This window comes from Panthera uncia (assembly GCF_023721935.1).
Source record: "Panthera uncia isolate 11264 chromosome B2 unlocalized genomic scaffold, Puncia_PCG_1.0 HiC_scaffold_25, whole genome shotgun sequence".
NCBI classification, from domain to species: Eukaryota; Metazoa; Chordata; class Mammalia; order Carnivora; family Felidae; genus Panthera; species Panthera uncia.
Window position 1 is genome coordinate 2,798,772 of NW_026057581.1, and position 27,319 is coordinate 2,826,090.

The 27,319-nt window shown below is 44.9% G+C and overlaps 1 protein-coding gene across 1 annotated transcript; it reads left to right on the forward strand.

Annotated features, from left to right (window-relative positions):
• The first annotated feature begins 72 nt into the window (after positions 1 to 72).
• LOC125939388 (histone H2B type 1-J) lies at positions 73 to 9,810 on the forward strand. Its single transcript, XM_049654831.1, has 3 exons — positions 73 to 492; positions 2,022 to 2,993; positions 5,588 to 9,810. Exon 1 carries the CDS (start codon positions 109 to 111, stop codon positions 487 to 489), a length of 381 nt encoding a protein of 126 aa, XP_049510788.1. The 5' UTR covers positions 73 to 108; the 3' UTR covers positions 490 to 492; positions 2,022 to 2,993; positions 5,588 to 9,810.
• The last annotated feature ends 17,509 nt before the right edge of the window (positions 9,811 to 27,319 follow it).

The following is a 27,319-nucleotide window of genomic DNA, read 5'->3' on the forward strand; positions in this document are numbered from 1 at the left end:
ATTTACGCCTTATTTGCATATGTGGTTCTATATAAAAGGGGCGCATTACGTCCTTCTCCTAGTTTCTCTTTTGTTTTTTCCTTCAGGAGTTGTGAGCTGTTCTGAATCATGCCTGAACCAGCCAAATCCGCCCCGGCCCCGAAGAAGGGCTCCAAGAAGGCGGTGACCAAGGCGCAGAAGAAGGACGGCAAGAAGCGCAAGCGTAGTCGTAAGGAGAGCTATTCCATCTACGTGTACAAGGTACTGAAGCAGGTGCACCCCGACACCGGCATCTCGTCCAAGGCCATGGGCATCATGAACTCGTTCGTGAACGACATCTTCGAGCGCATCGCGGGCGAGGCGTCGCGCCTGGCGCATTACAACAAGCGCTCGACCATCACGTCCCGGGAGATCCAGACGGCCGTGCGCCTGCTGCTGCCCGGGGAGCTGGCCAAGCACGCCGTGTCCGAGGGCACCAAGGCCGTCACCAAGTACACCAGCGCCAAGTGAGCAGTGAGTTGGCCGCAAACTGAACCCTAACGGCTCTTTTAAGAGCCACCCATATTCTCAAAGAGAGAGCTGCCACTTGCTTATTCTGTGCTGATCCTGTGACTCACTACAGTAATTAGTCTGAACAATCCCCGGCTTTTCCTATTACGGTAACTAAGCGGCAAAACTAATACTGGGCCTCAGCCAAGCTCTGGGACTCCTGTGCAAAGGAACAAAGGCTCTGAGCTTGTCCCTCACTTAGGAGCTAGCTACTTTCAAAAGGGCTCTGTCACCAGTCCGAATAACCTTTAGAATTAAGTAAACGATGGAAGAGAAAAAATAAGCTGGAAGCAAATTCAAATACTCCCCAGTCACCCCTTGAGAACAGAGCTGGACTCGTGCCCAGGTTTCGGGGGTTGCGCCTACAGTTTGAATTTGCCGCCCTTCCTCTCTGCGCCCTGATTGGTTCTGGCATCTGAGACACCCCCCCACCCCCAGCCCAGCACACTCAGGCACCTAGAGTAAATATTGTCCGGCTGTCTATCCTGTTTCATCCTTTTAAGCTTTCTAAACTTGTCAGGAGTGAGGTTTAGTATTTCCTCTTGGGATTTTCGTTGGAGAGAGGAATCTTGAAGATGTTTTCAGGCTGAGAAGTACCAATGCTGTATTTCCAATTAGGCTGCCGCTTTCCTTCTGCCATATACCCATATAATGGAAAATGTTACCATGATGAGACAGGGCTATTTGGGGGTTCGGTGAAGGCAAAGAAGCTTGATAGCATCTATCCCAGACTCTTGTAAAACGAGAATCAGTGTTTCTTTTAAAGTTCCTTTGGTTGGCGCTTAAATCTGCTGTTTGACATTGTTGGGAACCAGTAAGGAAAAAGCACGCTCCGCGTCAGTTAGGTTGCCACAAATAAGAACCAGTCAGCCAACAATGTGTCTCTAGATTATAATTCTTCAATATCTTGTGTCTCTTAGCTAAACAGCCATGATCTGTAAAGCATTTGGAAGCCTCCAGTCCGGCTGGTTTGGGGTTTAGGTAGTAGTTTTAAATGCATTTAATTGATATAAATAAATTGCCCAATTTATCTAAAACGGATCTAAATTTAACACAGCGATAATGTCTAAAACAATGTTTTGTTAGATCCAATGTCAAATATAGGCTTCTCCTTTGTTGACTCGAATCCTACTCCTGGTTCAGTGCCCACGTCAATCTGGCCTGCTCTCCGAAATTCCCTTTCCTTGTGCAGCATTTGGGAACTGCCTCCGTATAGTTCCTCATGCAGATCTATTTGAATTGCTACTAAGTGGTTTGCTGTATGTTTCCCCACAGAAAATGTGCAGTCAAGACAGGAAAAATAAAGAAGGAAGAAAAGAGAAAGTTCTTTCCTTCATCTCCACCCCACACTAATGATAACCGAGTACCTGGAAACAACATAATTTTTGTCACTTCTTCTGTCATATGAGCCCCCTGATCCTCTCCATTAATCCAAGTAATCAGATGATAATGTTCAAGCTAAATACTTTTTGTTCTTGTTGTTTGTGCTATAGGATACAGAAATGAGAATACAAAGCCCGAATTCGTGGAAAAAGCAGAGGGATTGGGACAGAGGATGAGTCGTAGGCAATAGTCCATTCCCAGATGAAACTTTGTGAAAACTAAGTTTTTTTTTGGAAACAACAAAGTTGAAAAGATAACCGGCCAATTTATCCTATTACTCAGAAAATTAAACTGCTTAAGCCATACACAAATCAGGAAAATAAATCAAATTTTCATCTGTGGAGTTATTTGCACCTGGATGGGGTCCCCTTATAAATAAGGCAAGAGTTTAATCTTTTGCTTGAAAAACTGTTACACTTTATTTATGTATTTATATGTACTTATGTATTTATTTATTTATGTTTGTTTATTTTTGAGAGAGACTGAGCACAAGTGGGAGAGGGGCAGGGAGAGAGGGAGACACAGAATCCGAAGCAGGTTCCAGGCTCCGAGCTGTCACCACAGAGCCCGATGTGGGGCTTGAGTCATGACTGGAGCCAAAGTCAGACGCTTAACTGAGGGAGCCACTCAGGCTCCCCTAAACTGTTATCACTTTAACCTACTTCTAACCAGCTTCAGAAGAATTGGTTCAAAGCTAACCTAATACAGTATGTCATTTACAAAAGTGTACATTGTACATGGTGTTATATCTTATCCCAAAATACACACATTTGTTGCTCAAATACTTATGACTATTTGGCCCATCTTCCCCAGAGATCATAAACCACAATGATGCCTTGAACATTGTGTTAGATGAACCGGCTGTTTGTAAGAAATCTTTTTTCAAGCTATGCTATATCAAATGATATTTCATGTTTCTACCGTGCACATATTTCTTTGTCAGCTAATCTACATCGGTTGTGGAAATCAAGGCACCCATTCCCCAGGGAGTTAATAGAGACACGCTGACAAAGTCCATTGAAAGATGCATGACCCTATATCTAGATACCTATGCGGATATCTGTTCTTCAACTCTATCTTTGGTACGTTAAAGCTCATTCCATTATAACTTTTGTCAATTTTATTTTCAAGTTTTGATGATACATGGCAAATACCCAGTTCATAATAACCATATTTCCAAAGTATTGATTTGAACGACTTATGCTAAGCTTTAATTTCGAAGAACCACTTTTCCTGATATTGTCCCCAAATGTTGGATATGCAACCCTGTTTAGAGTCTGCATTCCATGAAGGCCTATGCCTTCTGCCCATAAGTCTAGAACGGAATTTTTGAATTTTAAGAATACTGTTTGGCATACCTGAAGCATTTGTTTTGCACATTACTAGTATTTTCTCCAGTCTTTGCAAATGTATTGCTTCACCCTCACTGTGGAAACGATACTATTTGTTTGACATCGGGACACCAGAAGAACACGTTGTTTGTTCTTCTGCTATTACCTGTACACCATCAGATCGACAAAACTATGACGTATACATCGGTACTTGATCGTCAGGAGGAAGTGATACACGCAAGGCTCGGCCTGAGCAAGTGCTGAAGGAGGAAAATAATTTTTAGAGCAAGTAGCTCACACCCCAATTATTTCTACTTCTGAAACATAGTTATGTTTTTTGCTATTTTTCAATAGCCTGAGGACTTTTCCTGTCAATACCTGATTGAGAAACACTACCTAGGTTTGAAACTAGGCCCTGCCACTTGAAATTTGCATTTACACATGACTTTAATTTCTGTAGCTTTCTTCCTCATTTCCAAAGGAGGATTTGGTAGTGCTTCTCGTGAATTAATATCTTCAAAACAAAAATTTTTTTTTTTGCCATTTATTTATTATTGAGAGACAGAGAGACACAGAGCATGAGCAGGGGAGAGGCTGAGAGATGGAGACACAGAATCTGAAGCAGGCTCCAGGCTCTGAGCCGTCAGCACAGAGCCCGACGCGGGGCTCAAACCCACAAACCGTGAGATCATGACCCGAGCCAAAGTCAGACGCTTAACCAACTGAGCCACCCAGGCGCCCCTTGTGAATTACTGTGTTAACAATGTGTTGCATATAGTAAGGCTTCAACATATTTGAGCTAATACCACTGCTGACACCAGTCAAAAGGGCAGTATTAGAACGAGTAATAACAACGTCCTGCTCAAAAGTACCCATGAAAGACAACAGAAAAGAGAGGAGAATGGCAACTCATTGTCTAGTTTTGCTGGAAAGAGAAATGATCTAAGATATCGAGCTAAACTGATGTATGTGTGTCTGGCTGGGCAAGGGTTTGAAGGGGACAAAAGTGGAGGTTTGGGGACAAATTTGGGGGACGAGTGATACGGATGGACTCAGAATGGTCCCAGAGTGTAAGAATGACGTTGGCCCTTGTGGATGCGAACCAACAGGTGTGTCCTTCCGAGGAGGCTATCGGTACTCAGGCATACGACAGCCACCATGTGCATGTCACAAAGTTTCTTTTTCTCAACACTCTTCCTACTGCCCAAGCAAGGTGGCCAGGGTGATGCTGCTGGAGGTTACCCACAAGCTCTTTGGTATAGACTTAGCTCACCAGAGTTGACCTGGATCCTGGCACTGCTAAGTGTCCCATATGCCGGGACCGTTCTTCTTGGATCCATGTTGTCATGGATGAGGCAGCTATTGGACTTCACTGACACAGACACTTACTCTAGATTTGGTGTGTTTCACCTTCTCTCATGCCGTCGCTGGCAAGATTATCCATGAACTTCCTGAATACTTTGTGCCTCTATCTCACAGCATTCGGGTCATTTTAGAAAAAGGGTAAGGCAATGAGAAGATGCCATGGGACTCACCAGTCTTCATGGGCACCACATCCTTCATGAGCACAGCCTTACCAATTACTGGGAGATTCTGTTAAAGTGGCATCTAGGAGTTTGGCAAGTTATTGGAGTCCCATTCAACTGGATAATGTATAGGTACCGAAGAGTGACAAATAGGCATAATTTCTGCCATTGCCAAAACACATTGGCCAAAGAACAAAGAGGCAGAAAGGGGGTAGTCCCTCTGCTCTTAGGGTTAATCACCAGCTCAAAAAACACCCACTTTCCATCCTTGCATCTCAGGGCTCTCTCTGTTGAGTTTATTGGATTTTCGTTTTTTTTGTTCTTAAAAGCTTTAGTACTCAAAGGAGGAATATGTCTGCCAGCGGAGACTGAGATCACACTGTTAAATTTTATTGATTTACAAAAAATGAGCCATTTCTGATATAAAGTAAAACAATTTTAATTAGATTCACGGACTGGCTTAAGAGACATATGGGAAGGGGGCACCTGGGTGGCTCAGTTGGCTAAGCATCCGACTTTGGCTCGGGTCATGATCTCACAGTTTGTGGATTCGAGGCCCGCGTCGGGCTCTGTGCTGACGGCTCAGAGCCTGGAGCCTGCTTTGGATTCTGTGTCTCCCTCCCTCTCTCTCTGTCCCTCCCCTGCTTGTGCTCTGTTTCTCTCTCTCTCTAAAAAATAAACATTTAAAAAAATTAAAAAAAAGAGAATGAGAGAGACATGTGGGAAGTCTTGAGGACTTTGGGCTTTCGGATTCCTCTGTTTCTCAATCTTGTATAAGTTTTTGTTTTCCTTCTTCCCTCCCACACCCTCTGTTTTTAGGAGGGACAGGCAGGCACCTGGGACAGAGAACGTTGGAGTGTTCTTTAAAAGGCCGTCATAAAACAGATACAATGGAAGCCGGTCGACTTAGTCTCAGAAACCTTCAAGTACAAGTTAAACTACACTGATGTAAGTTACTACAAAATTCATAAGTACACAAAGTTTTAATAATTCTTACGAATGGGTCACTTGGTGAAACGGTTTTCAGATAACCGAGCTGAAAAAAAAAAAAAAAAATTGTGCTGTCTACCCGGTCTCCTCCTGTGAGATTTCACGTGTGTAGTTGGCTATTTAACCTAATCTCTGGTGTTTCTTTCCTTCTCCTTTACTGTCTTATTCATGGTGTCTTGGTGCCACATAACTCTACAGGTGACACAGTATACATATGGCCTCACTGTGGAACCAGAAGAACAGTGGATTCGGGATTACGAGCTATTTTCTATAACTGAACTGATTCTGCCTCTGCTCTTAGGATATGACTGAGACAGGCAAAACGAGAACATCGTCACTGTCATGGAAAAGCAATATGTGGAAAAGAGTGTATTTTGGTCTTTGGCCAAGGTTTACTTCTCAATTTGCACGAATTAATTGAATTTCTATGTAACCACAAACTTTTTCACACATTACTAAATATATGTAATAGAACCATATAATAGCTGCTGTAAATATAATGGGTCAAGAAGAAATCCAATGATATCAGACCCTTATTTAAAGGCATTAAATGAAAAGATATAATACATTCATGGGCACGAAATATTAAAGATGTCAGGTCTTCTAAAATTGGTATTCACGGTAATTCCAGTCAAAATCCTAATGTCAGTTTTGGAATTTGGAAGCTAATCCTAACATTTATTTAAAGAGAAAAATGGTAAAAAAAAAAATCAAAACAAAACAAAAACAAACCCAAGAAGCTCTCGATGAGAGGTAGAACCTGATGTGATAAAACACTTAGCTGATACTGGGTGGCAATGCACAGAGATGAACACATTTACCAACTGAATTAGATAGAAAGCCAAGGATCGCATCTAATTTTTTGTTGAAATTTCACGTTAGTGAGGAAACGATAGGCTGCTCAAAAAAAATTGATGAGTGCAGTTGGTTATGGGTGATTGTAGGAAGACCCCCTAAGTGTAAATCTTCTTTTAGAAGATCAGCTAGGAAAATATGATCTCACTATAGAGAAGGACTTCTTAAACAGGAAACAAAAGTACTAACCACGAAGAAAAGAATATTACATTATACCCCCTTAGAGGAGGCATTTTCTCTTAAGCTATTTTGCAACATCCACGCTTCTAGGCTCTTTCTTCCTTAATTTGGGAAGGAGAAAATATTAGTGAATGTCAACTTAAAATGAAAAAGGGGTTGAAAAGTCTGTGCTGAAATCTGACCTCGATCTCACCCGAGGTCAGATTTTTAGGTTCAGACCTTCTTTTCTTCTCTCTTTCCTTCTAGTTCCTAAGTGAGAATAATAAAAGTGTTAAGATACCTTTTCCCATTTTATCTATGGATATAGAAAACAAATTTGTTTATTGTGTTAAAAAACTACGAGTTTCAGAGGAGCTTCAATTATAAACTTAAGGATTTAACTTTTTTCTCTTTTCAGATTTTTATTTAAATTCTAGTTAGTTAACATGCAGTGCAACATTGGTTTCAGGAGCAGGATTCAGTGATTCATCAATTGCATACAGTACCCAGGGCTCATCCCAACAGGTGCCCTCCTGATACCCATCACCCATCCAGCCCATCCCCCACCCTCAGTTTGTTCTAGATCTTTCAGGGTCTCTTAAGGTTTGTTTCCCTCTTTTTTCTTTTTTTTCCCCCTGCTTTCCATATGTTAATTTATTTTGTTTCTTAAATTCCACATGTGAGTGAAAACATAGGATATTTGTCTTTCTCTGACTTATTTCACTTAGCATAACACACTCTAGCTCCATCCATGTCATTGCAAATGGCAAGCTTTCATTCTTTTTGATGGCCGAGTAATACTCCATTGTGTATATATACCATACCCTCTTCATCCATTCATCAGTCGATGGACATTTGGGAAAGATGTTAACTTTTCACATGAAAACGTCAGTATTTCTTCTTATAAAATAACTTTTCTCCCCAGCACTTTTCGCAGAAAATGTCTACAAGCAATGACAATCCATGAGCAGTGAGAATTGCCATCACCCAGATTGTTTCTCAACCCTTTTCCGGAGAGCCAACTCGGCTAATTTGGACATTTGGATAAGGGTTACGCTTTAAAATAGATTTGAGAGACATAGCAACCAATGGAATCCTACTTCAGATAGAATAAATTATTGTAAAAAAGTATTTGAGGCAATTGAGGGGTTTTCTTTGTAAGCACTAGATATTGGATGATGTTACAGATCACTTCTAAATTTAGGTGCGAGGATCTTGTGTTTTGTTCAACTCTGCATCTGTTGGGACTTTTGTGACAATATTCATGATTGACGTAATACGTGGTTTCTTTACACTGTCCCCCTTCCGCCCAATGTAGGCGCGGAGAGTGACACCCTGTGGGCGAGACGCTGTAACTGAGGAGGACTTGTGTAGCTTCCATCCCGCCTCAGTCCCTTCCCTGCCTGCCTCCCCGACTTTTGTAAGTGAGCCCGGTTAACGAAGCTATTTCTCTTTGGGACAAAGGGTGACACAGACAGCGACTCCAGCGACTGAACCGCAGGAGCAGGCAGAGGGGTCGGCAAGCGGGGAGGGGCTCCCGGCCAGGTCTCCTCCTCCCACCCCTCCCCCAACCACCCCCGCCCGCGCCCGGGGAGAGCGTTGGACTCTGTCGGCACCTTGTGGCCATTTTGGGTAATGCAGCTAGAGCTTTGTTTTATTTCCGGTTTCTATCCGTCCGCTGCGAAGGTTTAATAATTGCTTATATAAAGAACACAAGAAAGAGCCCTGCTCCCACCGTCCTCCTCGACCGCCGAGCTCCCCCATCGATCACAAAGAAGCACGTTCACCAGTTTGGGGTGCAGCCATCTGGAACTTCTTTATACAAACAGAAACATCAACGTGTACTCTCAGCCCCCACCCCCAACCCCCCACGTTAACTCAAATGACCAGCGGTGATGTTCTTCTCACGGTTCTCCTGCCTACTTTTCTCATTATCTAGCTTGGAACTCTTTCCTTACTAACTAGCGCGGCTGAAACTTCTTGGCAGGTGCACCCTAGTGACCTGAGGCAGGTAACCTGAGACCAGACCTGTTCCTACACGGGAGCCCCTGCATGGGAGCCTCTCCTTCAGTTACCCATTTCTCGGTAAATCACTCATTCTCCTGGAGCCCTAATGTCACCCTCCCTCCACAGCGCTGCGGAGAACAGAGGCAAGAGGGAAATGACAGGTAAAATTCCATTTTTTAGTAACCTGCAGCCCGTTGGCAAATAGTTGAGGCAAATCCGGAGTAGAGCATTTCTCCAGGAACCCCCTCCTGTCCTAAGGGACAAGCTTAGCTTGATAACAGAAAGGCCTCTGGTATTTTAGGAGTCCTCTGTAGCACATCGCAGTCCCTCTGGGGGCCTCCCTAATCAGTCACTCCTTCTGACCCCAGCGCAGCTCTTTCTGTCCTGTCCCCGTGCTTTCATGAAATCACCTTTTGGCACCAAAGACGTCTACAAGAATTCTTTCTTGGCCGTGGGCTCCGGACCCACCACCACTCCAAAACTCCATCGTTCTGGGAAGCAGAGAGGAGTCAGACATCACCCCTGCTCTCAGTCTAATAGAAGAGACCAGAGGGGCCTTTACACTTAATCCCAGTAATCCTGCCACCAGAAACAAAGTGAGATGTTCAGGGCCTCCCTCAGCCCACAGCCCCCCGGCTCTAGTATCCCACACCGCGTTTCCACTTGCTCCCATTTTCTGTCCTTCAGGCCCCGTGAACACAACCTTGGAAGAATGGCCTCCTCCGTGCAGAAGGAGTAGAACCAGAGACCTTCCAAACTACTTTCGTAAACTCAGAAAGTATCCTCGCCGGTTTCCTTCTGTTCTACTCTGATAACAGGGCAAGTTGGTAGTTTACACATCGTGTTTGGACTTTCCAGCATGATTGATTCAAATGCCACTTTAAAATATTTTTATTTATGTGCTTGATAAAAAAAAAACCCATCTTATGTAAAGAAGTGACAAACTGGAGATGAACAAACCACAGTATATTTGAATTTATGACTTTGTATGTGAATTTAATATATTTTCATCAATTACGCTACGAAGTCAATACTTTAGGCGTTGTTTTTTTTTTTTTTTTTTTTTTTGGTGTTTTTATTTTATTTTGAGACAGAGAAAGCAGGAGCCAGGGAGGGGCAGAGAGAGAAGGAGACGTGATCTGAAGTGGGCTCCACACTGACTGCAGAGAGCCCGATATGGGGCTCGGACTCATAAACTGTGAGATCATGACCTGAGCCGAAGTCAGATGCTTAGCTGACTGAGCCACCCAGGCGCCCACAGAGTCAGTACTTTCAAGTTTGTAATTTGAACTCTTAGATTTCTTTATTGATTAAAAATAATATACACATGATAAAATATTTGATTGACTCCTAGTGGCCCGGAAGAAATGGTGACAATTTAGGGCCGAAGTGTTAATTTGTGCTTTAAGAATGCTTACAAGACAATTTCAGGAAATGCTAACAATTTAAATTTCATACGCTTGGTTACTTTTCAGAGGCTTTTAGTTTGTTTGGGTATTATGAATATAATAAGCTCTATGAATATTTTTGTGTATGTATTTTGGTGAACTTATGCATCCATTCATTTCAGGCATATAATTAGGAGCAGAATCGACTGTTTATAAGGTAGTCATATGTTCGCTTGTCAGAAACGCTGACAAATGTTTTTCCAAAATAGATAATACAGACCAACTCAGTCTCCTGTGAGCAATATAAAATGATTTTAATTACTTCATATTTTTGCCTTTATCTTGTCAGGCTTGTTAATTTTTGTCCTTCTGGGAAGATGTACAGCACTATTCTGTTATTTTAATTTTCAGTTCCTTCATGAGTAATGATGTTATGTACCCTTTCATATGGTTACTGTACATCGAATACCATTTAGTGGAGATTATTAATATCTTTGACCATTTTTTATTGGGTTATTTATCATTTACTTATTGATTTGTAAGGGTCTTTTCCATATGGATGTTTCCATATGGACGTATCATTGACCCAACGCAGTTTATTAAAAAGACAACACTTAGACCATTGCACTGAAGTGTTCTATTTGTTGCAAATCGGGTGACTGTATACATGTGGGTATATTTTTAGCCCAATACCAATCACCCTTATTACCATAGCTTAAGATAGGGGTTGATATCCAGTAGTCCCCCAAACTTGTTCTTCTTTTATGATGGTCTTTACATTTTCATAAGTGTTAGATTCGGGGAGAAAAACTTCCTAATTCAGGGGTTGGCAAACAGTGGTCTGTAGACTAAATCCAGCCCTTCGGCTGATTTTGGTAATAGCGTGTTATTAGAGCACAGCTACACCATTCATTCATGTAGAATCTGTGGTTACTTTTTCACTTCAACAGCAGAGGAGTGACAGAGACCCTACGGCCTGCACAGCCTAAAATACTTATTATTTGGCACCTTCAAGAAAATGTTTGCAAACACCGATCCTAACCCATTCTATGATGGGGGTATCATTTTGATGCTAAAACGAGGCAAATACATTACAAACAAAGAAAACTACTGACCAATATCCTTCATGAACACAGATGCAAAAATTCTAAGCGAAATTTTAGAAATTAAAATCGATTGATATATTAAAAGAATCATACATCATGATCAAACACCCCTGGTTTATCCCTAAAATGTAAGGCTGGTTGAACATTAGAAAATCAATCAGTGTAATACACTGCATTAACAAACTAAAAAAGAAAATACATATGATCATCTCAATAGATGCAGAAACTCATTTGACAATATCCATCTCTGATAAAACCTCTCAGCAAACTCTGGAACAGATGTTTTCACCCTGATAAAGGGCGTCTACCAAAAAACTCAACTAACTACATTCTTAAAAAGAATGATGGTTTCTCGCTAAGACTGTGAATAAGATTGCTATGTCTGCTCTCACTACTTCTATTTAATGTTTTATCGGAAATTCTAGTCAGTGAAATCAAGAAAAAGGAAAAAGAATAAGATAGAGAGAGACAGAGAGGGAGAAAGGCGGAGGGAGAGAAAGAAAGAGAGAAAGAGTCATCCAAATTGAAAAGGAAGCATTTGTACTGAATCTACAAAAACCTACTAAGACTAATGAGTGAGTTCAGAAAGGTCACAGGACGCAAAGTTAATATACAAAACTCAACTGTATTTTACTATACTGACAACAATCAGAAATTGAAATTTAAATAAATTTCATTTATTGTTTAAAAGAGGCCCAAAGGCAAACTGGTAGAAAAAGGATATCTTTTTTAATAAATGGAAAAATTCAATATCCACACACACACACACACACACACAGACAACTTGGGTCCATAATTTGCAAAAACTACCCCAAAATCTATCACAGACTTAAACATAAAGCTAAAAACTACAAAACTCCTAGAAGAAAATGTAGGAGAAAATTTTGTGACCTTGGGTTAGGCAAAGAGTTGTAGACATGACATCAGAAATATGATCCAAAAAGGAACAAATTGACAAATTAGGCTTCTTTAACATGAACAAACTTTGTTCTTCAAAAGACAAGAGAATCCCACTGGGAGAAAGTCAAGTCACAAACTGGGACAAATCGTTGCAAATTCCCTTATTTGATAAAGGACTGTATTTAAAGCATGCTCAACATTTCAACACTGAGAGAATAAGGGACTCAGTCAAATAAATGGGCAAAAGAGATGAACAGATACTTTATAAGAAAATATGGGGCTGCAAATAACCACAGGGAAAAGATACTGCATATCATTAGCTCTCAGGGAAATGCAAATTAAAATCACAACCAAATACCACTACACCTATTTGAAAAGCTAAAGGTAAAAAGATTAATCATGCAAAGTGTTGGGAAGGACACGAGGGAACCAGAACTCTCGTAGAGTTGTGCTATAAATCGAAAATGGAAAATAAATTGACAGGGTCTTAAAAATTTAATCATATAATCTACGACATGATTCAACTATTGCACCCCTAGGTTCGTACTCAAAAGAAAATGAAACATATGATCATTGTAAGCATGGAAAGATTTTCCTTCTTTCCTTCTAGCTTCTTGGTCTCATCTGACAATTAAATTGACATGACACAGATTAACAGGAGAAAAACAAATTTAGTTTCATATGTGCGGGGGCCCCATAAAAACATGAGACTCAAGGACATGAGCAAAGCAGGTGGCTTTTATACCTTGTAGACAAACAATACATCTGTGAAGAATTGACAAGACAGTTTGGGTTTAGGGTGGTTAAATTCGTGAAGTCACAAGATTTGTCTATACAGCCTCCTTGACCCTAAAGTCCCATCCCTGGGTCTTCTGCCCTTCTGGTACAGGGAGGTTGTCTTTCACATGGGAGATTTATTTCCTGCTTTCTGGGGGGAAAATGAGGGTCAGAGTGATGAAGTTTCGGAGTGGTGAGGGATTTGTGGGATCTGGAGCCGAAGGCCAAGAAAGAATTCTCGAGACGTCTTTGGTGCAAAAAGGTGATTTTATTAAAGCATGGGGACAGGACCCGTGGGCAGAAAGAGCTGCACTGGGGTCGTGACGGGTAACTCATTATGTACCCACAGGTTGGGAGGGGGTCAGGGATAGAGTAAGTCTCTAAAGGAATTTTGGAAGCAAGGGTTCCAGGACCTTGAGGGGCTAGCTGTTGCTAAGGAAACACCATTTATTACCATTTAATAAAACTTGTCTTAAGACCCTTCAGATGCATATCAGGGGGCCATAAGCTTGGAGTACGATTGCCAGCATGTATCTTGGGGCAGCTGAGATAAAGGAAATTGACTTGCAGGCTCCTCAAGGTTGGGATACTATTAAGCTAAGGTTCTCTCTTTGCCCCCAGCAAAGTGTCATCATCAAGGCAGCTGAGCTCCTAGAGGAGGTCACTCTGCCGGTTTCGAGGACTTGTCGATGGGCTGTAGGCAGTAGGGGAATTTAATTTTTCATTTGCCTTAGTTTCCCCCATCACCGTGGCCAGCACTGAAACCCCTTTCCTTCATTCTTGGGCGGCCAGGAGTGTCCGAGGAACATCACACATGTCCCACCTGCAGGCGGGGGTGCTGTAACCTGTACTTGGCCCTCAGCTCGCCCCGCGCTCCCCCATCAGTGTTCTTCTTGAATCAGCTGCTTCTCAAGTAACTTTACTCAAAACAACCAATATGCCAAAGTGGCCTATTCTGCGACGGAATATTCCACTACCCTTCACCGTACAAAGATCTGCACACACATGTTCATAGAAGCCCTATTTGTATTAGCCCAAATCTGGAAATTGTCTAAATGGTCATCAATAGATAAATAGCTACTAAGTGAAAGAAGTCAATCAGGGAAAAAAACAAGTACCATATGATTTTTACTCGTATGTGGAGTTTAAGAAACAAAACAGGTGAACATACGGGGGAGGGGGCGGGGAGAAAAGAGAAAAGAGGGAAGGAAACAAACCATAGGAGACTCTGAAGACAGAGAACAAACTGAGGGTTGATGAGGGGAGGTGGGTGGGGGCTGGGCTAGATGGGTGATGGGTACTAAGGAGGGAACCTGTGGGAATCAGCCCTGGGTGTTGGATGCAAGCGATGAATCACTGAATTCTACTCCCGAGACCGACATTGCCCTGTATGTTAACGAACCAGAACTTAAATACGATTTTCAAAATAAATAAAAAAATAAAAGATTCCTCCCCTCCCCTCCCCCAAAGTGGTCAATAGCTTCCATGGGTGGTACATTCATGTCATGGAATTCTACTCGGCAACGAAAAGGAATGAACAGTTGGCCAACAAAAGTGTCAGTTTCCTGCCGCGCCTGGGCGGGATACATGAGCCTTGTTAAGACAATAGGCCCCAGATGGAGTTTATGCTCAGCCTTGGATCACCAGACTGATAATTACAGTTCTAGCTCTCTCAGAGAATGGAATCGTAAACCAGTCCATCAGAAATCACCCGGTCAGCACTAGGTAGGTGGGTAATCCGCCTGACAGACCCTAGGCTTTTCTGCAAAGGAAAGTAACCTTGGCAATAACCAACCTGCTCTTCTGGCAGAACTTCCTTCTTCTCCCCGCTTTCTGCCTATAAGAGCCTTTCACTCTGTGTAGCTCCTTGGAAGTCCTAGAACTTCTGTCTGCTAGACTGGATTTATGAATCGTTGAGTAACGCCGACAAGATCTTTAGAATTTACTTGGTGGAATTTTGTGTGATGCCACGAGCTTAGTGTCTATAAATAATACACGTGTATTATCTCAGGATAGTAAATGCTCAGCTCCGGGAAAGACTTAGCCGCAGCGTCGGCCTAGCGGCTCCCAGGGCTTCCGTCCAGACCCCTGCCAGCCTGCATTCTCATCGGGGAGCTTACGTAGCGGATGACAGTTTCCCCTCTGCCCTCCTAGGTGCTGTGGCTGAGACCCCACAGCCACAGACCTGTAACAGACCTGTTACAGACCTGTAACAAAAGGCAGATTCACAAGAGGAAAACAGAAGCTTAATAATATGTCTACCTCGTGTATGCATGGGACAGGCCCAGGAAAACTGAGCGAAACTCCCTGAAATGGCACCACCTTAAATATCATCTTCAGCTCAAGACGGAAGAAAGCAGTTGGAGGTTAGGAAGGCCAGTGAGGCGAGGTTCCCAGGAAAAACTGTAAAGGAGGGTGAGGTTGTTATGCAGATTTAAGTCAGCAGCTTTTTCATGGCTGAGAGTTTCTCTTCCTGGGACAGAGAGTGAGACATCCTTACAAATGGAGACCCATCAGGTCCCTTGGAGATGGAGTCAGAGGGGGCAGGAGAACAGTATTCTAGAAGGGGACAAGGAGACTTTAGGGGTGAGGGGGGGAGTTCACTATCTTGATGGGGGTAATGGTTTCATGTGTATACATCTATCAAAGCTCATTAAATGTATGCTTTAAATATGTGCAGTTTGGGGGGTCTGGGTGGCTCAGTTGGTTAAGCTTCCGACTTCGGCTCAGGTCATGATCTCACGGTTCATGGGTTTGAGCCCTGCGTGCTGACAGCTCAGAGCCTGGAGCCTGCTTCAGATTCTGTGTCTCCCACTCTCTCTGCCCCTCTCCTGCTTGCTCTCTCTCTGTGTCTCTCAAACGTGAGATAAAACATTAAAAAAATCAAAACAAATAAATATCCGCAGTTTGTCACATGCCAATAACGCTTTAATAAAGTTGTTTTAAACAAGTAAAAATGTCATTTTTCAGTCATAGTAAAAATATCATAGAATAGATCAAGTCTGTAATACACCTTTTTAAATTCAATCTGAAAAGCCCACAAATAAGGGACAAGAACTCTAGTTCACATATGGAAACGATGTTCTTGTGGGATTCTTTACCTCAGTGCCCGGGATTTGTTGTCTCGCCGCTTCGAAGAATGAAAAGGGGGAAACAAAATTGATGGGGGAGCGCGGGGCGAGCTGAGGGCCAAGTACAGGTTACAGCACCCCCGCCTGCAGGTGGGACATGTGTGATGTTCCTCGGACACTCCTGGCCGCCCAAGAATGAAGGAAAGGGGTTTCAGTGCTGGCCACGGTGATGGGGGAAACTAAGGCAAATGAAAAATTAAATTCCCTTACTGCCTACAGCCCATTAACATTCCTTGAAACTGGTAGAGTGACCTCCCTCTGGGAGTTCAGCTGCCTCCATGATGGCACTTTGCTGGGGGCAAAAGAGAACCTTGGCTCAACATTATCCTCCTGTGAGTCTACTTTAACATATAAAAATTCCATTGGAAACTTCCTTGATCTCAACTGCCCCAAGTATATGCTGGCAATCATACTCTAAGCATATGGCCCCCTGATATACATCCGAAGGGTCTCACGACTGGGGTTTTACTAAGCGGTAATAAATGGTGTTTTTCTCACAACACCAGCCCCTCAAGGTCCCGGAAACCTTGCTTCCAAAATTCCTTAGAGACTTACTCTATCCCTGACCCCCTCCCAACTTGAGGGTATATAATGAGTTACCCGTCACGACCCCGTGAAGCTCTTCCTGCCCATGGGTCCCGTCCCCATGCTTTAATAATATCGCCTTTTTTTTTTTTTTTTTTTTTTTTTTTGCACCAAAGACGTCTTCAAGAATTCTTTCTTGGCCATCGGCTCCGGACCACCCCACTATCACCCCAAAACTCCATCAAAATGAGCAGCAGACAAAAGTTTATTAGACTATAAGATGAGAAAGGGAGAATAGTAGGAAAGCTGTCTTTGCAGAGAGGGGACATTTGAAAGTGAATGTCCACGGTCTATAGGGGAGGGTCCTTGTTCTATAAGGTTCTGGCCGCCCCCTTCCTTTCCCCCTCGCTCCTTCTCAGGTCCTACCCTTATCGGCTTGCTCTTCAGTAGTACATTCATGGTACCATCCAGAAGCAGCCGAATGCTACCTCTTGGAAAGATGCCAGAGAAAGAAACAAACCCACCCTTGAAATGTGGCTTCTGGGGTCTGGTTCAGCTCCACGTTGAGCAAAACCTAGTATTTAGAATTAAGTCAGGTTTTTAAATCACTGATTTATTTTTGCAGTTCTAATCTGAAGTCTTCCTCATCAGAAAAACAAATTAGAGGGGCGCCTGGGTGCCTCAGTTGGTTAAGCATCTGACTCTTGATTTAAGCTCGGGTCGTGGTCTCATGGTCATGATCTCACGGTTGTGAGATCAAGCCCTGCGTCGCCCCCCCACCTTGGGGTTCTCTCTCTCTCTCTCTCCCTCTCTCTCGACCTCCCGAAGTCTAGAACAATATCTACTTACCGCATGTTGGGGGTCACGCGGCGAACAGTCCCGGTTTCTGTGCTAGCCCAGAAGGTGACCTCATGCCCTCCTCCCGGGGAGAACCCAGGTCTGAAGACACCAGGAAAGGTCCTTGATGGTATGCAGGCGCACTGCAAACTCCCACAACCCACTCTGCTGTCCCTCCCACTGGAACCGCCTAGCGGAGGGGACCAGAAGTGACCAGCGGACCCGGGGCCACGAGGAGCTGAGATGAATGTCTGTGGTGGGCGCATCTGGATGAACCCACGCCAGAGGCTCCAACGATCGCTGACTGTAGCCGGATCCAGACTCCTTCACAATAAAGAGGTAATAGACTCAAGCAAAGTAGAAAACAGTTTGATAATGACACTAATAATAGGAGTAAAACAGCATGTAAACAATCTATCATTGGCTTCGGTTCCTGTACTAATAACTTTACAGATACATGTTTAATTCTGAAAAGGGCTTTTCTACTTTCCCCCCATTTACAGAGGACGAACCTGAAAGACAGAGGTGGCCACAAAGAGCTCAAGGTCCTGCAGGCAGTAACGGCTGCAGAGGTTATTAAAAGGCAGCTCGAATAGCTTCACAGTCTCTGTCTTAAGCCCTCGTTTCGTGTTGAATCCTGTTCAGTTTCATGTGCGCCACAACACAAGATTTTTAAGACTTGAACTCAACTGAAGATTTATTATACGTTGAAGGGTCTTTACAAGGGGTTGGAACAGACGTTCGGGCAAAGAGCTTCTTGTTGGATTAATGCTTTTCTGCAGAAACATTTTCCGGTTCTGCCGAATCGACCCGACTCCCTGAAGCAGACGCTGAAAGTAGGAACAAAGACCGAGAACGTCGGGTACTAACACGCCCACCAGGCTCGCACGCTGTGGCCGGGTCACCAGTATCTCTCATTTCCCAGCCCCCTCCCGGGCTGCAAGGTCCCAGTCCAGAGAGGGGGGCGGACTTGCGAGGAGGGTGACGTGATCATCTGAGCTGCCCCAGGGTTGGCTACGGCTGCACTCGCGTGTTTCGGTGACTGACCTCGTCTTAACACAGGGAGACGTGGTGAGCTACGATGCCACGAGCCGTCAGCAGAGGCGACGTGTAAGTTGCAGCGGCCTCAGAAGCCTGCAGCTTCTCTCAAAATCCACCCAGCCCTTCAAGTTAGAACAGCGATCCCTCCCCTCCTGGGCGAAAGTATTGGAAGCTGCCTCTCCCTTTTAGGGAGCTGGGATGGGGTGACCACCTCCAGCATCCACAGGCGGCACACGGGAGACCCTGCTCATTGCCAGCATCCCCCGCGCTGGGATCTTAGCCCCCGGCCTCCCCGGGATCACGCAGGTCTGGATCCTTTGGATGCGGCTGATGTCAAGCCATCGAGGACAGGTGGAAGAGCCATCCCGGTTCTCCCTCTCCAAATGTCCAAAGGACAAGTGAGGCAGAGAACGTCAAACAGGGATCTTGAAGTAGGGACTTCGGGTGAAAGGGGCGCATCAGTCGAGGCCGCTCTGAGTTTTGCCGCCGCGGTACCTGTGGAAAAAAGAAGGAAAGGTTTACCATCGTGTCAATGATAAGTGACAATTGTCTTGTTGCCAAGTGAGGCTGTAAGATACGCATAATACATACGGGACACCAGAGAGAATATTGGAACCAATGCATTGAAAGAGGTTACTAGACACAAAACACGGGCAAACGCCAATTTTATTTCCTCACATATTATGGTCACAGACCGAAAGATGATATTTTAAAGGGGTCCTTTCCTTTCTCCTCAGTTTAACCGGTGGGATCAACTGTATTTCTACCAACGTAGCAGCCTTTGCCTTTTTTGGCAACTGAGAAGAAAAGGTAAGTCGATGTGGACATGAGCGGGGTCCAGAGACCCCAAGACCAACACAAAATGAAAACAAGCGAAAGGAATTGCACGGCAAATAGCACGTGCTCTGTGAGGCCATCCTAGTCATAGCCACCTGGGACTCCTCCTCAGAGAACTACTAGATCAACGAAAAGGAAGGTTTCAAAAACGGCAGAAACTTGTATGGAAACTCAACGAAAGACACAGTGAGCGCTGCAGAAAGGGGGGTGAGACAGCTTTGTCAGCAAAGAGGGCTGGGTTCATCGGGCAAGAAGAGAGAACAAGTTTGACAACGACCCCTCTGTGTCACCTTAGAAATTTCAGCTCAAAATGCAATGTATATGGAGCGTGAAATGAAAAAACAATCACCGTGAGTCAGAAGACGGAAAACCGACGTCTATTTAAATTGTGATTAAAAAAAAAAAAATGAAACAACTGACAGAGCGGAAACGGAAAAACGCAGTGGCAAAACGCTCACCAGCCAAAAAAATATCAAAAACACTCCCTAACCAAATAAAGGAAGATAACCCCACCTTTGCAAAACAGTCAAGACTTGGGGCACCAGGTGACTCAGTCAGTTAAGCGACCGACTCTTGATTTCGGCTCAGGTTAATGATCTCACGGTTTGTGGGTTCAAGCCCCGCGTTGGGCTCCATGCGGACAGCGCGGAGCCTGCTTGGGATTCCGTCTCCCCCGGTCTCTTGGCCCCTCTCCCTGGTCACACGCCCTCTCCCTCTCTCTCTCTCAAAATAAACAAATAATAAATCAACTTAAAACAGAATAGTCACGACCTGAAAAAGCACTTTATAAAAGCGAGTTTCCAAATGGACCATGCATATGATACAAGGGGACTCAAACTCAGTTGGCATGTTGGGTGTTCAAGTACGAGTCACAGCGTGGTAACACTATATACACCAACCATAACCAAGGTGAGTGCCCTAACCGTAGAGACACGAGCACTGCGTGACGGGAGGTAGGAAAGCGACAGGCGGCCCTGGGCACTGAGGGCGTGGGAAGGATGGCAACAGCCACACTGAAACTCAGACACATTTCGGATCCGTGACTCAGTGGCCCGAGTAGCTGCGAGCACGTGGTGTCCGGAAGGACGAGGACGTTTACAGCAGCGACGTTGGCATAATCGTCCCCAAATTTGCCAGGGCCCCTGTGGGACCCTGTTAGCGGGTGGGCGTGTAGGAAAGATGCTCAGACTCACACGCTGACGAGGCGTAACTCACGCGCAGGCCTCCTGCTGGTCACCATCACCAAGGAGGCAGGGTTTCCCAGGCACACGTTGTGTTCACACGCCACAGTGGGGCTCCTCAACGTCCCCGAAAACAGAGACAGGTCAGCGCTTTCTGGAGCTTAGCCATGGATGCTGGGGAACGGAGACTCTACTGACACCAGATCTTTTAAGTTCTTGGACCCGATTCCCGTGTGGGGGGCGGTGGCCCCCAACCACAAGCTGGTGTCCGAGAACTCACTCAATTCTGACAACATCTATGGGGAGACAGCATCAGATCCCACGGGTCAAGGGCTCGGTCCTATAAGACTGCCCCCAGCCCTCACTGCAGCTGCCAGTAGTAAGCCCCAGGGGGTTACCTGTGCCTCTGACTGCCTGGCTACAGATCACAGGCTCCCAGGACCTCCTCCTCTTTTAATTTGCTAGAACAACTCCCACAGCTGAGGGAAACAGGCTTACCAGTTTGCTAAAGGATGTGAGAAAGGATATGAATCACCAGCCAGAAGCGCGAGGTATGGAGAAAGGGCAGGAAGCAATCACGGCACACGGCACGGCCCACATCTCCACGTGTTCACCAACCTGGAAGCGTTTCAGACCCAGCGCTTCTGGGTTTTTATGGCGGTCTCGTCGCACAGTCCTGATTGACTAAGTCATTGGCCGTTGGCTCGTTCAACTTACAGCCCCTCCCCTCTCCCCAGGGGTCTGGGACTGAGCCCCTCTGATCACAGGGTCGGTCCTCCTGGCTACCAGCCCTGCCCTAAGTTGGGATCCAAAAGTCACCTTCATTAACAGCAAGACACCCAGTTCACCTTTATGGCTCTGAAGCAGTTACAGGAACGGTGGATGAAGACCAAACGTATCGTTGTACCGAGGAACGCACCCAGCAGTGAGGATTACGCCATCAAAAAAGACTGAGTGTTCCATCACTATCCAGGATTCTTTCACTCTTTTGAGCAACATTTAGGAGTGAAAACAAGCTGACTGGAGGTTACAAGTGAAGTATGATTGATCAGTGAGCCAAGACAGGATGTATAATCCATAAAAAAAAAAATGCTTTGGTAAAGAGCCCGTAAGTAACACTTATTTCTGCATGGAATTTGCATTCTTTAGTCCCCTTTTTGTTTACTGTCTCACGGCCTCCTAAGATTTTGAGTTCCATGAAACATGGCCCATGTTTCTGTGACCTTTCATTTTAGCCCACGTCCAACAAATAACACTCAGCATAACTTTAAGTGGTTCCAATACATGGCAGAGCCCTTTCAGTGTTTAAGGAGACTCCCCTTAGAGTCCTCATGAATGTTTTCTCTAAAATTTGCTGGGGGCTGAAGGGGTAGAAGAATTCTATTAAAGAAGGAATGGCGTGAGACCATTCCTCTGTCTTCCACACTGTCTACTTACTCTGTTTATGTATTTACTTTTTAAACAAATACCCCCAATAGCAAACACATATCCCTCATCAAAGTGATTTCTAATCAAGTATGGAAAGAGTGCGAGAAGTAAAACTCACCTCTTACACCGAGGAGCTCTTTTCAGGCCTCCAACCCTAAAGACTGTGCACGTGAAGGCCTGCGGTTTAATGCTGCCTTTTTATCAGGACGGGCAAGATCACACCTTTTACCCACGCCCTGCCACACTCATCTCAACTGAGATCTCATCTGCATGGATTTCCATTAAACAAACCAATCGAAATAAGGCAGGACATTCACCAGCCTATGTGAGACTCCAGAATTTGTGGATGGTGATTTGGAGGTGCAGCCCACAGTGCAAAATTTTACTTGGCACCTATTTTGTGCAAGAAGTAACTTTTTAATTAATGAATGAATTACCTTTTAATGTTTATTTTTGAGAGGGAGGCAGAGGGCAAGCGGGCGGGGGGGGGGGGTGGTGGGGAGCAGAGACAGGGAAACACAGAATCCGAAGCAGGCTCTAGGCTCTGAGCTGTCAGCACAGAGCCGGATGGAGGGATTGAACCCACGCACCAGGAGACCATGACCCGAGCCGAAGTTGCGTGCCCAACCGACTGAGCCACCCAGCGGTCCTGAAGTAACTTTTTTTTTTTTTGAAGATGTTATTTATTTGGGTAATCTCTACATCCAGTGTGGGGTTCGAACTTACAGCCCCAAGATCAAGCGTTGCCCGCTTTTCCGACTCAGCCAGGCAGGTGGCCCATAAGGAGAAACTTCATGGTGAGTGGGGAAGACTGAAAGTGTATAACCGTAGGTAGCATGATTTCTTCAGGAGGAAAAATTTAGAAAATTATGTCATTTGTGTTTCTGAATTTCATTCTAAATCTGATGAAAAAACACAAAGAAGAAACATTAAAACGCACGTATTTAAAATGTTTTGACACATACTAACAAACAAGGATAGAACACAAAGGACAAACTAGAAAATATTTGCCTTATGTGAGACTGAAAAAAGTCAGTATTGATGATCTATAACAAATCTCTTCAGAAAATGTGCTGATACTCTGTAGCCATGAGAACTTCTGGGTCTTTTTCTCCTCGTCCATGTATCACTAAGTCAAAATAATTAATTCACAATTTTGTAACCCCTAGAGAGCAGGCAGTTAGTTAGGCTCTGAGGGGATGCCCGGAGGCCAGCACGGAGGAGGCTGTGCCCAGCCGCGGGGAGGGTCAGAGGCCTGTCGGGGCCTCACTCCCCGAGAAGCCCCAGCATACCAGATGGGCCCAAGAGGGCCGGGCCATGACAGGAAGCCCTGAGCAAGAGAGGAGGAAAAGTGGGAGACCAGCCACGCTTCGCGCCCCAAGCAATGAATGTTCTGTCCCCTAGTTAACATCCGGCAATAAAAGAAACCCAACCCCAAAGGCACAGCTCTCATTCTCTCTCTGTCCCTCTGTCTCTGTCTCTGCCTCTCTCTTGCTCTCATGTCTCAAGTGGACTTTTCACTTTAATAAACTTTCCCACTGCGTCGCTCATCTGCTGCGTGTCTGTCCTGGAATTCCTTCTCGTGACAAGACTAAGCACCTCTGGGGACTCCTCTGGGTCAGGGCCCGGGGTCTCCCCAGTCCACCGGGCAACGAAGGTTTCTCAAGAAGAGTTCATCATTATCAGTCAGATGATGGTCAGAATATGTTAAATACTCAGGCCCCTGTGGGCCTCCTTCGATTCATGGCTTTCATGGCCCCGTCTCTGGGATGTTTCTCCCAAACCCCTAGGTGATGGGCTCTGTCTTCATAGTCTCATCTGGTTCTTTTCAGCACACACGAACGATGCATCAAATGATTCCGTGATTGCTCACGTAATGCTTCCCTTCCAGGAGAACATGTGACTCCTCTAAAGGTACGGACACGGTTCCTGACTCAGCAACAGGCGCCAGCATCAGGGAAGCAGGCACCTGGGCTTCTCGTTCGTTCCATACACCCCATCACAGCCGGGAACCAAATCCAGGGAGCCGCAGAGGCCTGTTCCCAACACAGTTCCTCTCACCATCTTCTCTGCTGGCTACAGGGATATGCTTATTTTGTGGCTATAGATGTTCATGGGCCGGTATCCTGGCATTTCAGCTCCAAAACCCACTGGTCCTGCCGTACCCCAGACTCTGTTCTGCACTCGGTGTCTTCTTGAGTGTGAGACTCTCACTCTCAGGTGTCCACTCACAGTGTGAGAGTCCCACATTAAGCAGTATCGATTAGTGGCATTTGTCTTGCCTTTGAGAGCCTACAAATGATCTCATATTCATTAGTTCACTTATCGCCTCCCAAATCCGACAGGTGGATAATAGTTTGAAGATGAGAAAAACGAGGAGCCAGAAGCCTGGAATGAAAAGGGAAAAGACGCACGAGCGGTGTGTCCATAAAGAATGGTCATGTCCTCAGACCCTTTCCAGAAAACGCACTGTCGCTCTACGCCGTCCCGTACTGAGAAGGCAGTTAGGTGTGTGGAGAGGAATTGCTGGGGGATCAACAAGTCTTAGAAGGTTCTAAGGGAAGATCTTCCAGACCAGCAGAGACACACGATGGCACCGAGGTGCAGCAGCACCCAAAGCGATGGGTGAAGATAGTGACCACCTGGGGACGGGCAACAGTAAGAAATCACCAATTTCTGCAACTATCTGTGGACGTTGCAACTCGATTGTTCATCTGCAACTCTCTGTGGACATTCTCCCCGCAAATCTGTAAGTAGACCAATCCCTGCACCCAGGTCAGAGAGTTCCATCGATTTCCTGAGCTGCAACCATAGAAACACTATATCTCCACATTGAATGGACATTTAATGGCCACTGTATGCCAAGACCCCACAGATGTCAGGCTGACCGTGAAGGAAATAGGGTTGCCAGACAAAACATTACAGGTGAATTTCGAATGGATGAATCATTTTTTTATTTCTTTGGTTAATTTTTTTAGGTTTATTTATTTGTTTTGAGAGGGAGACGGAGAGAGTGTGCAGGGGAGGGGCAGAGAGAAAGGGAGAGAGCGAATCCCAAACAGGCTTCACACGGACAGTCAAGAGCCCGATGCGGGGCTGGGACTCACAAGCTGCCAAGTTCAGGACCTGAGCCGAAGAAGCAAGACTCTTCACTTAGCCGAGGGAGCCCCCCGGGCGCCCCCAGATGAATGATTATTTTTAAAAATATAAGCATGTTCCAAATATCGCATGAGATATACTAAAAAATGATCCGAAGTTGCAATTTAATTAGGCATTTTGTATTTTCATTCGCTGTATGTCGCAGTCCTGGATGGGCCAGCTCTTGCTTCCTCAAGCCTTGTGGGGAGAAGTAGCTACATATATACAAGTGAAAAGGATACAGAGTAATTTCAAACGCTCACGGGTCTTGGAGGCAACAAAACAAGGCAAAGTCGAAGTTTTAAAGACAGGGGTGTGCGTGTGGGGTCTTGGAAGGCTCTTAGATCCAATACCCAAAGGAGAAGAAGGAACCAGCCTCCTGAGACCCTCAGGGAAAGGGATAGCTTAGAAGCGTGGGTAAGGCAGACACTAGATTTCAGACCAGACGGCTAAAAATCCTAACCCCCCAGCCCAGTTTATCAGCTGGTGACCTTGGGAAAGTTTAAGTTCTTTGTGCCTTGGATTTATGAAATTTTACACAGAGACCACGATTGTATCAGATACTTTTTAATGAGAATGTTATCCACATTTGAGTAGGAAGTGCTTAGCCCAGTGTTTGGCACACTTTGACCCTCGCTGCCTTATTTAGTGCGTGTGGGGGTGATTGTGTCATTTTGAATACACGTCTGCTTCTCAGACTATGTGTCTCTGGTGTTCATCTGTCTCTGTGCCGCTCCAGGTCTGTGCTAGAGTTTTTGCCTTTGAGTAGCTGTATGTGTGGTTCATGTCGTGTCTCAACAGCATGAACTTGTGCCTCTGTTGTGGTCTGTGGGGGTCACTGTCTGTATCACCTACCGGAATGGACTTCCTTAAGACCCAGGACAGGGTTCTTACTATATTGTACTCAGGGTTCTTATGATATTATAATACATATGTGTGTGCATTATGTTAATCTCTATCACAACATATCAGGACTTCTCAACCTTGATGTTAGTAACATTTTGTGCTGGAAATTATTTGCTGTTGGAGAAAGTACCGAGCATTGGAGGGTGTCGGCAGCGCCTCTGGCCTTTCCCCGCCAGATGGTCCCTCTCTAGTTGTGACAACCAAACATGTCTCCAGACATGGCCGAACGTCCCCCGATGGGGAGAAATCACCTGTCACTGAGAACTACTTCCGCCCACCCTCCAGTCACGAGGGCCACGCCGGGTGAGCGGAAGCCTCAGCCACAATTGGAAAAAACGGACATGTGGGCCAGAGGCCAGCAGCCCCTTGGGCTTTGTTCTGCTGAAGTTCCAAGAAGTTTGCAATGAGCTTTGGGGAATGAGAATCTCCGTGAGCAAGATGCTCGTAGATGTCCATATCGAAGCAGCAACGAAAAGTCCACTAATTAAAACATAAGGCTCAGGTCATATACTTTTGTATCATCGATGTTCAGTGAACTCGTCCATACTTTCTAATCAATTTTATATCCGCAGTAAAGTGCATGTATCACAGAAAGCCTACCTAGTGAGTAGATCATTAAGTCTTGGAGGGGGAGAGGGTGCTCTCGGATGCTGTCAACAGATTTACTCAAAAGACAGCTTCTATGCGTAAAGCAAAGGTGGGTCCTCTGTTGTACCTGGCAACTGTCCTCCCTCCTCGACCCACTTCAGGGAGCCAGAAATTAACTAAGCGGTGACTCCTGTCCAGAATGTTCACCCGCACAGTAAGAGTGCCTTTCAGTAGAACATTTTCTCTCTCCAATACAAAAAGCCTATCTCAGTTTCAACTTCCCCCACCCCGCTATTTCTTTCCCGAAAATTGTGTGCTGCGACGTACCCAGTGCGGACTGTGCACTCCCTGGGGTCCGATGGCCTGTATGCATCTCCTGATGGGGCCTCGGCTTTTCCTAATATGGCATTTCCCATAGCAAGACCATGTGCCTGTGATGTCGTCTTTTCAACTCAGCGCCCGCATGATGAGCTATTATCAGGCTTTCCATGACTGGTATATAAAAATCCACTGGATTTCAATGCTTTAATAAACAATAAAATTTCACAACCTAATAGCATATACAACAACATATTCATATACACCATATTTTACAGCCTAATTCAGATACTTAAATACAAATACCTAAAACATATCTAGTGAAATACGGGCTATATTTCTACGTAGACAAATCAGACAAGCCACTATTGAGATAAATTCAAGAAGACATACATAATTGAAGGGTCTAATATGTATCGTAAGATTCAATATTTTAAAG

Bases quoted from the DNA above. Each gene is read 5' to 3' on its own strand.
- LOC125939388 (XM_049654831.1), top strand. From the start codon at position 109: ATGCCTGAACCAGCCAAATCCGCCCCGGCCCCGAAGAAGGGCTCCAAG.